Below are 18,048 nucleotides of genomic sequence, written 5' to 3'. Positions count from 1 at the left end.
CGTTCCCCATCTGTGTCCCTCTCACCCTGAGATTTACTGCTGCTGAGAGATCCCTCTGGATTCAACCTCTCAGACTCTAAACTGAAAATCTGTAATAATAAAACAGCGGCATGTATTTTGTTAAACCATTGTTAAATTGTGACCATAGGTGAGGGTCGCACTGTCTTCACCAAGACGGTCCGGTGCAGCGCCTGCTTTACTGCTGCAGCCGCACCGATCCGCCTGTCGATCTCCCGCTCCATCTTACCTTCACTCGTGAACAAGACCCCGAGATACTTGAACTCCTTTGCTTGCGGTAGGCGCTCCGTCTCCACCTGGAGGGAGCAATCCACCGGTTTCTGGCAGAGCATCATGGCCTCAGATTTGGAGGTGCTAACTCTCATCCCCACCGCTTCACACTCGGTTGCAAACCGCCCTAGTGAATGCTGGAGGTCACGATCCGAGGAGGCCAACAGGACCACATCATCTGCAAACAGAAGAGAGTAGCACATGTAGACCAGTTGGGCAAACTCCCAGGACCCCTCCAGTAGTCTTGCGAGGGTAAAGAGCTGGTCCACTGTTCCACGGCCGGGACGGAATCCGCACTGCTCCTCTTGAATCCGAGGTTCGACAAACGGTCTATGCGTTTCAGTGAAATTAAAATGTAATTAGTGTTAGATACATTTATATCTATAAATTATCTATCACAAAAGTCCATTAATCCTTGCAGTAATCAGATTATCATCTGGAAATGTACCAGGTAATTTAGATAAGGTCAGCAAGAGAAGAAGGTGAAATGTATTCATATAAAACGTTGGTGTTTTTAAAGCTCATGTAATACTAAAGCATTCAAATAAATTGGGACCCGGGCTGAATGTACATTGGCATCAGCAGGTGGAAAATGAGGTTTCTGGGGAGTGACCCAGTTACCAGCTTGTCTGACTTCTGTAGCACATTTAGCCTATGCTGCTTTTCTTATTAATATTAAATAATAAATGAACCCCATGAATTTTACATATTTTTTGTTCATTAGGTGCTGTGAGATTTGAGGGTGAGGGGGGGAGGAAGAGGCAGCAGTGTAGAAATCTTGCGAGGAACAGATTTATCAGACAAAGACTTTTTCTTACTGCTCTGTGCAAAAAAAAAAAAAAAAGCTCTCAAAAATGATGTCACCCTTTTTTCAAAGGGTGCCCTGAGGGAGGTCACATGGGGTCAGCTCTCTGCAGCCAAAAAGCTTGGCAGGGCTGGGATTTTGGGACGTGCCTGACGCTTACACGATCTCATTTCCCGTCCTGGTGAGCCCATCTCACAAGAGCCACGTCAGCTCACATCTCTTCATAGACTGAAAGTGCCCCCCCTCCTCCTGCATTCACATCTGCTCTCACTGTGTCTGTGCGTGTGTGTGTGTGTGTGTGTGTGTGTGTGTGTGTGTGTGTGTGTGTGTGCGTGTGTGTGTGTGTGCGTGCATGTGTGCGTGCGTGCGTGCATGCGTGCGTGCGTGCGTGCGTGTGTGTGTGTGTGTGTGTGTGTGTAAAAGGAGTCAGCATTCATGTAGGCGGTATTTTTAAGTGAAAGTTTTCCCTATAGTGATAAATCACATCAACCAGTGTGTGTGCAGGTGTATTTAGGACATACTGAGAGTTTACAAAATAACATAAAACACCCGAATAAAACCCAATATGATCCAGTCTAATAACCGGCCTAAGAAACCCAGAAAATATTCACATTTGAGGTGATTTCTTTTGCCATTTAAAACTCAAAATGAGAGTTAACATTTTTTATATTATCATCTTTTAAGCACGTCTTGTGTTTTTTTACTTTTGTATGGCTTTTTTCTTTACTTTGATTATACTGCACTTTGGTCAACTGTTCTTTAAATGTAACTTGGATAATCCAAATCCAAAGTAATTTGGATTTGACTGCTTATTAATATAGTTGCGGATTAATTTTCAAATGTTCTGTCGACTGATTAATCCAATGATTCTCAAACTTTTTTTTGGTCATGTCTAACTGTATTGGGTAAAGGTTAGCAAATTAGCTTTGCTAGCATAAAAAAAAGCTTTAGAAGCATCAGAGAGTTCCCCATTATTCCTCCGGGCCCCACCAGCTTCAGAACCAGTGGACTAATCGATTAAGCGACCAACTATTTAATCTCTACAACATAATAGTGTGTTGATGTGTTCTTATGTTACATCTATGCAGCCAAATACAGGGGAGTACAGGGAGGAAACAACGCGGACGCATTGCAATATAAATCACTTCCAAACGCCCTTGAGGCTGCAGGCTGCGTCTGCTACTTCAGATGTGCCTCGTTTATTACGACTCTGCGCCCACAGTGCCTTTTAAAATCAACCTCAATAATGAGTCTATCTAATTCAGCCTCGCGTAAACCATAAATCCTTACAAAATGATTATATGAAGATAGTCAATGCGTAGCGGCTTCCTGGTTTTGGCTTTTAATAGAAGTTCCTTCAAACTGAGCGGAGGTGATGTGGCCTTTTTTAAAGCTCTTTGCTTCATCTATTTCACATTGTTTACCATCCATAGGTTTTAATTACCCACTTGATGTTGTGTACATTTCTGTGTACTTATTTCAGTGATAACACAACGGCGTTACATTCAGTACACTAACTGAGTAGCCCTGGTTCACACTTCATGAACCCTTTGACTTGCTGAAGTAGGTGAAGCACGGCTGGAATTAATATTAATGATGACTGAGTGCCAGTGAGTGCATGCACAATACCAAGACCCGGAAATCACAACTGTCCTTGCTGTGAGAAGTCAAAATGTCTGCTGTGAAAAGGTCTATATCGTACAATAACCACTACAAAACTATTATTTTTCTGCCGTTGATATTTAGACAACCGTGTATGAGGCAACAATTTCCTTATGTTCAACTGTTGGATAATTTGCACACAGCTCCTGATCTTTCTTCCCTAAACTCTCCCCTTTTTAATCCTCATCATCTCCTACCATTGTCATCCTCATTCATCCATTCACTCTCCTTATCCTGCAAAATCCGCCTCCTCTAAACACCTACTCTCTCTGCTGCCACCTTCTCCTCGTTCCTGGTGCCGTCTGTGTAGAAGTGGGTCACAGACTACAGCTGTGCTAAAAGCCTAGTCTGGGAAAGAGGAGCTCCTTTAAATAAAACACCATAGGATCGGCGGTCTCCGGGGTGCCTCATCATACATACATAACCCGAACAAAGACAGAGGGAAGAGGGGAAGGAGATCAAGAGGAGGAGATAATGTATGTGCAGCTTGATTGGTTAAGTGGCTTTCGGCCCTCATTGTGAAGATAGAAAGCCATTTCCCGCTGGCATGTATTATATAGTGTATATATATATATTATATATCAAAAAGCTTTTAATCACAAAGGTTTCAATGTGAAGTTTGTCACATGAGTCATCATGAGGTTTTTCTAGTGCCAACCAACCAGAAGGTTTTGATCTTTGTGAAACTTAAAAGCATAACGGTTCTATACTGTCAAATATGTTGTACCACCAGCCGTTGGTTTGGGTTGAACAATCTGTTTCTATAGCAACGCCTACTGGCATATTTCTACATGCTATCACTTTAACTGACTGTTATGTCCATCCTTGTTGTCTGATCTGTGACCAAGCAAATATCAGCTGGCATCTTCTCTTCAAATTCCCTTTTTGGAGCATGATCTGATGGTGCTCTTTTTTCTTTTATTGTAGCTATTTTGTGATTGTTGATTTGTGATGAGTTTAATGCTAACCACACTAGCCATCCAATTAGCCATATGAGCCTAAAGGGTTGCTAATGGAACATTTAAGGTAACTGTTAAGTTGCAAATAGAGGGCACATTAAACATTTGGTCAAGGGAGAGACAGAATACAGAAACATAAGCGTTTTTGTGTTATAATGTTTTATTTTCTCTCTATAGGCTTCCATGTGCTTCTCGCAGCCTATGTTAAAACCTATTTATTGGTTGGCTACCTATTTACAATATATTATTTATTTCGTGTTTTGATTATTTTCCATTTGTTTCACCTGACATGTTATTATCCAGGCCATGTGATTGCCACCCATTGGTTGCTGCTACTATACTACTATACAGTAGGTGCAGCCACACCCATTTTGTTTGTTTGCTAAATGCCCTGAAGGAGGGCGACAGTGGTCGAAACATGTTGGCTTTTTAAAATGATTTAGCCACTAAAATAAAGGCTTTGTACTATTGCCTTCCTCTCTGTTACTCATTCTAAAGTGCCTGGATTACCTTCCTGTTTGAACTGTTAAGTTTGGCTAACTTTAATGTATTTTATTATTTCTACTTTTATCCATGTGTGTACTGTATATAGTGGGATCACTGTGTTGAGCTTCCTTCACTGGTGACACTTTGTTTCTTTCTGGCATGAGGGATAATCAAATTAATTTGATAATCAGTTCATACTTTTTCTAATCCACCAGCAGGTTGACATTTGAAGAAGAAGAAATACTTTATCATTTCCGGGTTGGTATTCTGAGTGAAATGTCTCGACAGATGTTGGATGGATTAACTTGTGATTCTGTACCCATTCATTGTGCTTTTGAACTTTGGTCGGTCCCCTGATTCTTTCATCTGGGGCCATCATGAGGTCAAAAATGTAACTTGAGCGGTTTAACAGTTTCTTTCCAATAAGCATTACAGCCTCTTTCACAGAGCTGCAGACTCTTTTTACAATGTCTTTTCATTTTTACATCTTCTCGGATTTGTTATCACTATCAGTGACTTTCATGTCCAATACAGTTTACCGTTTCATAATTGCTTCCAGTAAAATACCAACAATAACTTTAACTGGATGCGTGTTCAGGTTGAGCGTGCATACCTACACAAATAGTGAAGACTGTAGTTTTAGTTAATTCATGTCATTGGCTGTGGAATGTACAAAATGTTTGTCACATTAAGGGCAACTTTTATGTAAGTGCATTTTGTTGGCATTGCTCTGGTCCTCTGAATGTTGGAATATGTGCTCCAATAAAACATAAAATATGCATGAAATGAATACGAAAGAAATACAAGCACCAACCCCTCAGTAAAGCTGAAAAGATGTAATACAGTGAAATCGCGGTTATCAGCAGAGTGACACCTTCACAGTTTTTATTTCGAGGCAATAGGGACACCATGTGGTAAGGATCTGCTATTCCAATGAAGAAAAGGCACCACATGATAACTGTGACACAGTCCGGCGGCTGCATCATTCGGAGGACCCTGAACCGAGCGGTCTCCGAAAGACAGTCTGATCTAGAGACCCCCCCCCCCCCCCCTTGCTGCCTTTGCTTTCTCATTGTTTGTCACCACTGTAATATTTGTAGACACTTTTATTATATGTCCTTTCTTTCCATAGAATAGGTAATGTATTTCACGTCTGTGTAGAACATATTTAGTGTTTCTGATCTGACAGAAACCGCAGTGAAAAAGCACAGAGGGGAGACAAACACTACCTCTGCCTCAAAGAAGAGGGCGAGCGAGAGCCCGTCGGGTTTATGCTTGTTCTGTCGTTGCTCTTCTTCTACACTTTTCTTCTTCTTCTTCTTATATTTTGCTTTGACCGCAAAAATGTAAGATTATTATATCCAAGCTTAACAATGTCTCAAAAAACAAGGAAATATGACCAAATCAACAGCAATTCAACGTCGGACAGGTAAAGTAACCTTGCATGTGTTTGTTGTTCTCTTTATACATCCGTGGTTGTTACACAGATTATCACGGAATCTCACGATTTTCGCGGGTGATGCCCGCGAGCGCTCCGCTTCTGAAACGCTCCCGGTGGGGCAGGTCGGTGGGGCAGATCGCGGCGCACACGCGCCCGGTGGAATCAAATATGTACCTTACCTATGTGTGTGTAAATAATGCTGATATGAAAAACAACCAGGAGTCAAAGTGCAAGCTGCCAATTGAATGGTGATTTAAGCTACTCATATATTTGTAAATCTGGTGTCAGTGCCTCACCAGCCACGAACCTCACCGCACGTCATTGATCTATACTGTAAAAGTTTTAGTTTTAATCACTTTTTGAGTCATATATTCAATTATTCATTCATAGTTATTTTTCATAATATTGTTTTCTAAATTAATTCTAAATTAATCAGTTAATAATTCAATCAGTTGCTATGTTGAATAACTACTTTTCAATCATTTATAGTTTTTGTAAATAAAATAAAGAATGTTTTCATCAATAACTTTATTTTATTTCATTCACACATACTGTATATATGCACACACACACACATATATATATATATATATATATATATATATATATATATATATATATATATATATACACACACACACACACACACACACACACACACACACAGATTGTAGCCTTGCGGCTCAGCTCTCTTTTCGTCACAACGGTTTAGTTTGACATGTTGGGCGTATTCTTTGATGTGCCACAGCTGTCTAGGTAGCCTGCTAAGTCAGCATTAAGGTGCGCCGTGATTGGTCAGTGGGCCAGCGTGACTTTTGTCAAACAGAAAGCTATCTAGCAGATCTTAGTGTTTAGCAAGAGTTCAAGTTGAAACATATGTAAGAAGTTATGACATTGACATGACATTCTTAGCGTTTTTAAATGGATTTCTGGAGAAGGACATTTCCAGAAAAGCTGGACATTGTATCAAAGGGTCGGTCAAGCCCTGAGTGGACTTTTTAAGTGAAGAGCAGCTGTGGTAAGTTAACTGATTTTGAGTCTTTACATCTGCAGTAGTGTTTCTACAGTGTTCATTTGTCTATCTTGTCGTTTTTATTAATAATATGAATGGCTCATGCTCTAGTGCCGCAGTGTTGCTGGATTGATTTGTTGCTTTGTTGTCATATGGTTCTTGTGAGTTTTTCTTGTCATTGTGTTAATTACATTGATTTGGACTATATGCATTGTCCGTTTATTACGAAGCATCCCGTCATGCACGGGGTTATTGTCCGAACAATTGAATCTGTTCGGGCTGCCCGCTAAGCTAGCCCCCCTGAAGACACGTGTGATGCCGCAGCCTCAGCTGTTTTTTGTTGTTGTTCCGGGTTCAGAGGTCACAAAGCCTGTTGTCTGTTACTTGAGCGCAGTCCACCGAAAACATTATATTTACCACAATTTAAGCTAGTATTATTCAAACGTATTGTTCGGTTCTTAAGCCTCGCACCGAACGGTTTAATACGAATACGTGTATTATTACACCCTAGAAACAAATAACCATAGCGGTGGCATCATAATGAGCTTATTAGGAGATGGCTCAAGTCTAGTAGGACAGCACAGAAGGCCCAGGTATACAATGCACGGTCCGCCACTGATATGCACACATATATATTTATTTATTTATCAATGAATCGTTCTAGTAGAGAAAAGAGCCTGGATACTTGCAATCCTAAGGCAGAGGACAGTTAACAAAAACAACAGCAAAACAAATGGGAAGTGTTTATTAACTTGCAGTAACAAATATGCACATACTTTATATTTTTTATATAAATTGTTCTTTTTTTTTTTGCTTGCAAGGGTGTCACCCTCCCCTGCAGGATTATTTTCTCTTAAAAATTGTCCAAATAACATTGAGAAAAGTATGAAAAGAGAAACCGTTATCAATAATGTTAACACGAGGATGCAAACTTAGAAGATTGACACATTTTACACAGCAGAATATACACAATTTCACACAGAATTAATTTACATGGATGTCTTATTGTGGGTTTAAAAAAAGAAAAGAAAAAGGTGACAACTGTCATAGTAATGAATGAATGTTTGTCCCCTATGAAGAGGCCATCGTTCTCCCCCCTCAGCTTGATGAACTGAGCCGTTTGCTCCTGGCTCCCTATAACAAAACAAAATGTAGTTTGTCTTCTCAACTACCACTGAGCCACAGAGAGAATGTACTAATCGTGTAACATTCACATAAGTAAATGCTTCACAATAATAAAACCTAAACTTGAGCTAATTAGTAAATAGATCACGACTCATCATCATGAACTGTGTTTCCTTCTGTCACATTAACATTAGTGCACATAGCTCACCATAGGGGGGTGTTGCCTATGCAATTACGTATTTGATTTCGGGGTCTAAATAATAATAATAACTTTATTTATATATCACCTTTAAAAACAGAGTTTACAAAGTGCTTTGACAGACAAAGCAGCAAAAGCAAGGCAATAACAACAATAACAAAAAGCTCAGTGGAACAGTCGATACGATAAAAATAAACTAAGAAATAAATGAAATTAAAAAAAAAATAAAAAGTTTGTAAAAACATTTAGTGGAATCAACAAATAAAAATAAAACAGAAAAGAAAAAAATGATGCAAAAGCAAAATGGCAGTCAATGTTGCTAAACTATATTGTAGATATAGTACTATATTGAAAGGTTATATTATACACATAATTAGCCAAATATGAAGGAAATGGTTTTATTACTGATCAAAGATTATTATTATTATTAGGTAATATAACTTTTGAACCCTTTTTCAATTAAAAACAGTACAGCAGTGTAACTGGATTTCATATAATGTACAAAATAATGTTGTTTTTGACTTGTTATATCATAAGTTGTTATCCTCATAAGCACTGAGGATGGAATTCACTGGATATTCTTGACCGGTGACATGAAGATTCCTGGTGAGTCTTTAGTAAAGAAATACGTCTGGGATTCTATCATGTAAACCATCGTTTGATGATGCAGATTGAAATTGAAATTGTCACAGAAGATGAAAATGCGCTGCAAATAAATCAGAGTGATGTGTGGAGCAGCGGGTGTTAATGCATGTGTAGAAACAGTACATTTGTTTAGGTTTAAGGCAAAGGACGGCTCATAGATTATCTCTTTACTAACAGGAACCTGGTCCGTGCCTCTGAAACCGTCTTGGTATGCAGTCTCAACCTGGTGAAAAATGAGTTACTTTTTCCTGAACTCCGGATACTTTCGGATACTGTCAGAAAATGCCAGTTTGATCATCTGCTTAATTGCAAATTGCCGGCAGAGAGCCTAACTGTGGAAAAGTTTGTATTTTGAGCGAGAGCTCGGGAAATTTCAAACAGCTTTTAGCATGCTTTCTTGTGGCCGGATTCTGGTGATCATTAGATCCAAAGATCCAAATGGTTTATAAATGGCCACCAGGTGACACTATCTGTACCAACACCCAATAATTCTAGTCTGACATTATTTCCAACATTATGATTAATTATTAATTATTTTGCATTTTACTTATGATTTTCAATACCATACCGATACAATACCTAGATTTTAGTACCCATACCAAAGAAATTCTGTCTTCAGTACCTCTGATAGTGGCATACTGTATATAGTGTTTTACTAAAACTATTAATTTAATTTATGAAATCAACTAAACTTGCCAACGTACGCAGCCAAATATCGATAAAATATGATAGAGATTATTGATACATTTAGTAGAATTGGGGATTAGTGGCATAATTTCAATACAAATACATATATAATACATATCAAACTCAAAGCATTTTATTTGATCAACTAAAACAACCAAACAACAAAAAACAATCACTTCAAATAAAAAAGAATTAAGGTGGGCAGACCCCCTCAGCCGGGGGCCGACGGGGTCCCTGTGTCCTCCCTGTGTCATCGCTTTGTCCTCGCTGTGTCCTCCTTTTGTCATCGCTTTGTCCTCGCTGTGTCCTCCTTGTGTCATTGCTTTGTCCTCCCTGTGTCCTCCTTGGGTCCTCGTTGTGTCCTCCTTGTGTCATTGCTTTGTCCTCCCTGTGTCCTCGCTGTGTCCTCCCTGTGTTCTTGCTGTGTCCTCCCTGTGTCCTCCTTGTGTCCTCGCTGTGTCCTTGCAGAATACTAATCAAGAGTTTTTCTGGGTTGTGCATTAATTGAAATTGTGGCAGAGCCCATGCCGTCAAGAAATATGTGGTTTTCACAGAAGAGGAAGGGGATGAAAGATCTGAAGAGTAATAATAGTGTAGTAAAAATATTTTAAAAGTAGCGTCAAATATAAACATTCAAAGTCTTCGAAATGGGACAGCCTAGTCGCAGCCGCTGTGACTCTACAAATGCAGCCTCTGAAGGAAGCAGCCGCTGGATTGGGACATAGCTGTTGACTGGGCCAAGAGAAAAAAAATGCCCAGGCACCTGAAGGAGCAAGACGGAGATAATTGAATCTGACAGCCAGGCACAACAGAGCCTGCGAAACACTGCTGATCCCCAGATAAGAAGGCGCTTGAGCTCAGGCCGCTCCATTTGGACCAGAGGCCGTGGGAATATATAACACACAACGCATACGAATTATAAAAGTGATGACTTATGAGGAAATCACTGAATGATCTGTAATCTGTACCCAGGAAAATTTCATGTGAAAGGATCATCGACGGAGCGAAAATTTCTGCAGTTTAATGAAGAAATCCTCAAAAGGTGGTCTACACAGATGATGGCATTTGTAAAATGCATTATGTCATCCGATAAGTTTAATAAGAGGCGCAGGTTGTCTGTGATTTTCTACAGGACGGAACATAATGGACGACATTATAATTACTTTTTAACTACAAGTTCATTATCTATTACAGTGTTTTAAACTGAGCAATTCAAAGTAGCACACACATGTGTATTTCGTCTTCTCCGACTCATAATTGAAGCCTCTCGTCCTACTGTGTCACCGCCACACATTCATTCATGAAAGCTTTCTGTGTCATTAGCGGAAAAGAGCCGGGGCAATCCAATTAGCACAATTAAAGAGACGACCTCAGGGATTAGAGACCTGCCGACCCATGTGACCCGGGTCACAGTGAAGAGGAGCTGTCCTCGGTGCTGAAAACAGTCACTAACCACAGCTGATGGTACAAACTGACAATTTTTTTTTTAGTAGATGGATTGAAATTAAGTTCTTATGTCATTTATGTTTTCACACAGCATTTTGCTACACGAACAAACAAAATTATTTGCTGGTTTCAAGGCATTTAACACACTTGTATTTGTAGTTAATACAATTTTTATAAATACAAAAATAGAGCTGCGGATCAAATATAGTTAAATCATATGATAGTTTGTGATAAAGTAGATTTTTTGAATTTTCAATAAATCAGTCAGGTTTTTTTTTTTTTTTAAATAATCGCTTAATTGTTTGGGGTATAAAATGTAATAACATAATGAAAACCACTCATCCCACATCTCCAGAGTCTAAGGTGAAAAGACATTTTATATACAGCGACATATAGAGAAAAAGAACAATTTGCACATAAGAAGCTGTAATCAGAAGAGGTTTCACATTTTTGCGTCGTAGATGAATCCGTTATCAAAATTGTTGTAGCTTCATTATTTTGGCAAATGTACTAATCGTTTCAGCTCTAGTCTGTGTTAATAATGAGAAATACCATTAGCTGATCTACTTCACATTTGGTGGATGTACTGCTGGGGACCAAAGGAAGTGCTTTTGACGAATTTGGTGCAGTTTGGATATGCTAAATGTTTGAGTATTTCACCCATTAAGACGTTATTCCCCCAGCGTGTTCTTCAAGCGCAAGAGAGGCATCATCAGCACATTTAGTTCAATTTGCTTCATTTCTGTTCAAGGTGGAGCTTTTAATTCTAACATGATGCTGGATAGTCTAATGAATAATAATGCATCATATTTGAATGTTTGTATGAATCTGCAATGTTACCAGAAACATTTCTCTGTCAAGTAAATGTAGTACTCATTGAAATAAAACACTGCTCCGTTTTCCTCAGAAGTAGAAGTACACAGTAAGTATATGTAGGTGAGTTGCATATTTCAAGTAAGTAAGTGATTTTAGGGTATAAATAGTTAGAGCAGTAACATAATTCACTCATTTTCATATCTAAACATAATAAATATATTACTGCCCTTTTAGTTGGGTCTGTCTTTGAGGCATTCATAGCCTACATTTCAAGTAACTAACCTTAAAAAAATGAACAATAGCAAGATTGGTATAGTTCTAATATAACAAGATATTTAAACTTACCAATCCAAAGAATCCAAATTCAATAAGTGCTTATTAGAATTATAAACGTATTACTGCGTGTCACAATCAAATCAGTTTCTATTGCCCCAAAGCGAACGTGCTGAGGGAGTAATGGACACATATTGTGTATATGCAACGTTGAATGATAAAGCACAATTTTGTAATTCATAGTTAATTATTTCACAGACCCACTTTGATAATAACTGATTAAGATAAATAATATAAACTTTTATAAATAAAAATTAAATAAAGACAAACTATGTCCCTGACTGTAGACAATAAATAAGAAAACAATGATTACATTACAGTCATTTAGCAGACGCTTTTATCCAAAGCGACTTACAATTCAGTATCTATCTACACCGTAGACACAGACACGGGAGCAATTTTGGGGTTAAGTGTCTTGCTCAAGGACACATTGACATGAGACTAGTAGAGTTTTATTGTATAATTGTCCTGTACTGTTTCCTAATCAGATGTTCTCAGGATCTTTGATTGAGCTTCTCTTCAGCCTCTCCACAGCTCTGCTCTCTTATCTCATCTACGAGAAGGAGCAGCACAGTCATTGTAGACAACCGTCTACAGTGACTCATCTGGTATCAGTCACAGTCCATAATCAACAGAAAAGCAAACTAGCTGCCGAATATTAGCAGGTTCTAATCTGCACCACCTCCTGTGCACCTTGGTCGTTATCGTCTGCTAAAACCAGGCTTTTTCTTTTGGTTAACAAAAGTGCTTTTGTAAACACTTGCTTTGGGAGATATTCATCATCATTCATTCATTTTTTTTTTTTTAATTCAAGTTATTTTGTGATGCAAACAAAAGTGCAAAGTGCACACAACATATTAGAGGAGCCAAGAGCTTCTTTTCCATTGTGGTTATTGTGAAGACAAATATTTGCAGCATTTGTTTACCATTGAAAGTAACACATGAAGGCGTGTAGGAATGACCATCATGACTGACTGTGTCACTGAGTTTCATTGTTCATGCCCTTTCCTAATTATATATTCACACACCTGAGTCTTTGACCGTTTGCAAGCTTCTATCCCAGAAACAACTCCATTCACCCACCATGAAAGAACGGCAAGGGTGATCTAATAGACAGAAATAGCTTGTCCACTTGATCCTCTGCAGGCCTGTGCCAACTATTTTAAATCCCATTGACGTAGAATTAGACCAGGCTACTAAGAGGGATTAGAGGAGGGGCGCCGTGAGGTTATAAATGCTGGAAGGAAGGGATCAGGGAAGGAATCGGAAAGAACACAACAGATCAAGCCCTTCCACGTGTTGGTCAGGAAGGAAAGATCCAGACACCTCCTGCTGGGGCCTTAGCAGACCCAGCATCCGGCCTCCCAAGAAGTAGCCGCCTTCAGCCACCGTACGTCCAGGAAAGCGCTACAACTATGGAACCCGCGGTCCAGACAGCGATGGCCACCACAGCCTTCAACAGAGAGACTTTCCACAGGAGAGTCCTGAGGACAACCTCCAGAGGAGCGTCGTCTCATTTCGTAAGGAGCTCCATCATGATCCTGTCCTCGTTTGCGCTCTCCACTCTAGCAATGAACTGCGGGAAGAGGATCCAAGAGTCTCGGCACAAATCCAACGAGAACTAGCGACGGCGGACGGACTTGGATATGACTTATGTATTTTAACTTTTTGTTAAGCTAGGCAAGTCAGTGACCTATTTCTTTTTTCTTAAGACATCGGCACCCAACACAGCCTTTTGTGTTCACGTATAGCAACATGTGAAATGTCATACGCGAAGTTCAAGTGTGTTCGAGAGTTAGCCGGGAGAGTCAGAAGAGAATGAAGCTCTCAGAGGACGTGAGACAGATCAACAACAACAACAACAACAACAACAGGAGACAGACAGACATTTCTGAGAAGTGGAGCATTTGGCAAACGTCTCAAGTTCAATTTACGTAACGTCAAATGCGCTTTGTTGGGTCATTATACAGATTCTACTGCTGTATTTAAAGAGGGGAACAGTACGCAGTAATACCGTCACACCTCATCCTCCCGTTTACCTCGTACTTGTAGTGTTTAGGCTCAACATCGAAGACGTTGAACCGTAAAGAATAGAAAATAAGAAAATCTTAAAGATGCTGCTGCCGGTGGTTCAGGGACAGCTTTTCGAATGTGATCTTTTGTGAGTTCCATCGATCTGGTTAAGACCGAATATAATGAAAGATATAATTAAGATATTATTGAACAGAAAAGCTACGAGGGCCGGGTACTGAACCTCAAACATTTCTCAGCGCTTTCTCAGAATATAACCGTTAACTTTGACGCCTCTTACTCGCCTGATGAGTCGTTTTGGTCTTAGTCGACTACGATTTCTTTACTAAGTAATTTTTTTTTAAGAATCAGGAAAGACCGTTTAATTTGACTTTGATTAGACAGTTAATATGAATCATAACTTAAGACTATATTTTATTTAGGCAGTGCTTAAATCATGTATGGTTGTTTTAGTCAACTTTCTTTCCTTTTGTTGAATGACAAAAAAAAAAATAAAAAAAAATCAAATAATGCATGTTTGTATTCCTTGTTTTATGCACCAAAACTCAGGAACAATATGATAAACAGGAAAACAGACATTATAAGCTATGGTCTTTATGCAGTACTCAGAGACTATGATGTCAGTGTCAGTGGAACAAGCTATGCCGAGTGGTTTTCATTCTGCACTTTGTCATATCTTGTCTTTTCAAACCCTGGTGTATTTTGTCATATCGCCACCAGAGGGCAGTGTTAGCATTGAAAATTGCAACACATTCCACAGCAATGCCTTTTTGTTTCTTGTATGCTTAAAACAAGGGCTCTTACGAAGGCGAAACATGAGTTTTATAAAGTAAAAAAAAACAGTACAAATAAAAGGTCTTCATGATACAAACTCAAAATGTCTGTAATGTTTCATCAAAGTCCACGTCTGTAGCGAAACCTCACAGAGAGCTCATGATTTCCAGTCCGTGTGTGCGCACATGTCCTCTCCTGTGTTGTCGTCACAGTGTGTCGAGGCTCTTCAGCCTGCGCTCGGTGAAGAAGCGGTGGGTCGGGTTTTGGTCGTTCCCTCCAGCTGATGCACTGAAGTAGGCCAACATGGACTTGTTGTTCTGCCGCTGGGCCGCCTTCTCCCCGTCCTCGTCGTCGTCGTCCCTGAGGACAGATTGAATAAAACAAAACTGACTTTTACACTGTGGTTATCTCTTGTCTCATTAAGTCAAAAGGATTTGCACAGACATTAAGCATGACCTGGAAATCAAAGCGGATGTGGTTTTCTAATACACACATAAAAGCAATTTTCAAAAGCGTTTTTTTAAGAAGTTGTTTTTGGCTTCCATGGAGTTGATTAAAAGCCGGAAACTATTTTAATGCTTTAAGAAAATTATTTTTTCTTGTCACTGAATAGCAGAGAGAGTCATTTTCTTGGCGGAGAGTCACAGATACGAGAGCTGCAGAGTTTCAATGGTATTCTTAAACTCCCAAAATAAACCTCTGCTTTTAGACATCTAAGGACTTTGATCAAAATGAAGTATGAAGGCTCTTTACCAGTGGACCGTCACACCCTTGCTGTCCATCAGGGTTTGAGCAGTGCTCCAGCTAAATCGAACAAACTGAGGGTAACCGAACACTGGGTCCAGGTACTTCAGCAACCACGCTTTAGTCTTGGGGTCTGAAAACACAGAGGGGAAGAAAAAAAAATATTGTTTTAGTCTTGTTTAGGTAACGTTAGCAGTGACATTGAATTTGAACAAAAAATAAATCTGTTGATAGGGTAAATTCTGAAGTCCTTCTAAAACAGATGTCATTATGGAGGGATTATAACAGCCGTTGATTGTTTCCTTTACCGTTGGGGTATCCGGAACCGTAGTCTGTGTCCACATCTCCCAGGTCCTCAGCAAAGTTCCAGCCCTTCACAATGCGATCCCTGGCCACCTGAAAAAGATAACGCTATTGAATGATTTTGAACAAAGTTGAAAATGTGGACACAGAGCTTTGCAGCAGCAGCACCTGAGATCCATGCAAGCAGCCGTGACTACTGTGAAGTGAGATCCAGTTGGCCACTCACCTTCGCACAGATACTGGCGGCACTGACGATGGGGAAGAGGGAGTCGGCCTTTGGCCTCACCGTCACCTCGATACCTGGGAAGAGTTTCGAGAGTTTGTCCTCGTACTTCTCCGCTGGGCCGACTGTGTCCACAAATACCTGCAGAAAAGCAGGGAGGTGGACGAGGGCAGGCCACGTCAGACGGGAGAGAGAGCAAAGAAAGATGGAAGAATGAGAATATGTTCTGTCTAATGTTGAATGTTTCCATCGCTCCACTAAAAGCACACAGTTCACAGGGACAACACAACAAAAGCATGAGGTGTCCACCTTTATATTCAAATGAATCGCATACCTCTTTGAGCTGCACTCCACTGTCCAAGGCATACTGGACCAGACCAATAGCCGTGTCATGTGAAAGGGCGTTCAGGTTGTATTTTGACCTAACACAAGCAGACATCTCATCAGGGTGCGAATATAAAACACAGCTTATGAAGAAGAGAACAATCCTCAGTGTGCGTTACACTGCATGTGCCACGTACCTCTGTAACATGCTGGTGGAGATGGTGTTTGGTGAGAGAACCTGCAGAGCCCAGCCCACATAGCTTCTGGCTTCATCCAGCTTTTGGAAAAGATTCTCTCTTTCTGCCTCCGTTAGAGTCTTTGAATCTGATGAGGGAGTGTCAAAACGCATCAAAAATGGAAAGGATGGGTTTAAAGCATCACGCTAAGAAAGACTTCTCATCTGTAGAGATGCAGGCCAACAGGATTACCTGCCACTTTCGAGTCCTTCAGCTCCTGCTTTTTGGAAACTGGACAGAAACATATTCCATACACCATGGGCCCTGGAACGCAAAACACAAACACTGTTATGCATGGAACACCACATGACACAATGAATGAGTGCTAAAACAAATGAGCAATGCATTCAAACCGTGGCAGACAGTATATTAAATCCTTATATCCATAATAAATGATGGGTGACTGTAACAGAGGATGTTAAGGATGCGGTCTTGTAAAACACTGGGGGGATAGAGTACGGGACAATTAGCCGGCAGCATACCCAGCACAGGCCCCCTGCCTGCCTCGTCGATGCCCAAACAGCAGTCCTCAGTCCGGCAGACATCCGGGATCTCAGAGGCCAGTCTGCAGCTGACCGAGTTGTCCGTTTCAAAGGGGCTGAGGTCCATAACTGCAGCCTGAGAGAGGACAGAACTCAGATATTTATCTTCATCATGTTTAAGTTTTACTCAATGTACAACTCCGTCTCCTGCCGACCCGCCATGTCAGCTAACGTCACACGAATAACAGCAAACACGCAGAAGCGTTAGCTCGCTCCTGTACTGTTATTTATGTTGCAAACTCAATGTTAGCCGACTGCTAACTAACGTTACTCGAACTGACCTTTACTGCCAGAACACGGACGTGTTTTCTGTTAAAACGAGTAGTTTAGTCTCTGGTGAGAAAGCCTGAACGTATCATAAATCACGATAGTTGTGAACAAAGCTAATTCTTACCGAAGTAGACGGTGACAGCACTCTTCTCTACTCCGTGTTGTGTTTCTGTCTATTGCAGATTTGGCGCCCCTGGAGTGACGTCACGTGCTTCTTCTTCTTCTGCTCCTATTTTTCTGTCGTCTTCTTTTTCTTCTTCTTCGTCTCCTTTGCGTTTACGGCTCTATGGGTGTATTGCAATACCACATTTTAGGTGCATGCCGCATCTTCCGTATCAGAGTATGTAGGGGGAAGTAATAATAAATACAACGATTATACATTGAATTAAATAAAAACATGTATATACTATTAAACAATTTGGTGTTTATTAAGAAGTCTTGATCCGTATGATCAAACCATAATCTCCAACCATAGACTGTATATAAGAAAGCTCCAACTGTCTTTTTATTCTTTATCGTATGTTCTGCCTTAACTGTCTTCATCCCACTTTTTCTGCCAAAGTTCAGATATTTTGTTTTTGATTAGTTCAGATACATTGCATGGCTCAAATGTAGTTGTCTTTACGCTGACCTGTGAAAATTCATTCATATTTTTCCTTTCTCCTCTTCTTCCTCTTTACATTTTTTAGATGCATTA

The 18,048-nt window shown here is 40.1% G+C and overlaps 1 protein-coding gene across 1 annotated transcript; it reads right to left on the bottom strand.

The window, feature by feature from the left end:
* Positions 1–14,447: 14,447 nt before the first annotated feature.
* On the bottom strand, positions 14,448–17,560 carry rnaseh2a (ribonuclease H2, subunit A). Its single transcript, XM_068727021.1, has 9 exons — positions 17,476–17,560; positions 17,022–17,157; positions 16,732–16,803; positions 16,501–16,627; positions 16,314–16,401; positions 15,983–16,120; positions 15,762–15,849; positions 15,463–15,586; positions 14,448–15,069 (listed from the first exon to the last, which is right to left on the bottom strand). The coding sequence occupies exons 2-9, from the start codon at positions 17,146–17,148 to the stop codon at positions 14,916–14,918; spliced, it is 918 nt and encodes a 305-aa protein (XP_068583122.1). The 5' UTR covers positions 17,149–17,157; positions 17,476–17,560; the 3' UTR covers positions 14,448–14,915.
* Positions 17,561–18,048: the final 488 nt, after the last annotated feature.

Source organism: Cebidichthys violaceus, unplaced genomic scaffold (assembly GCF_023349555.1).
Source record: "Cebidichthys violaceus isolate CVI_PGR_0920_01 unplaced genomic scaffold, fCebVio1.0.p SCAF_4, whole genome shotgun sequence".
NCBI lineage: Eukaryota > Metazoa > Chordata > Actinopteri > Perciformes > Stichaeidae > Cebidichthys > Cebidichthys violaceus.
Note: the sequence above shows the minus strand (reverse complement) of the source record. Positions and strands in the feature narration are given on the sequence as shown.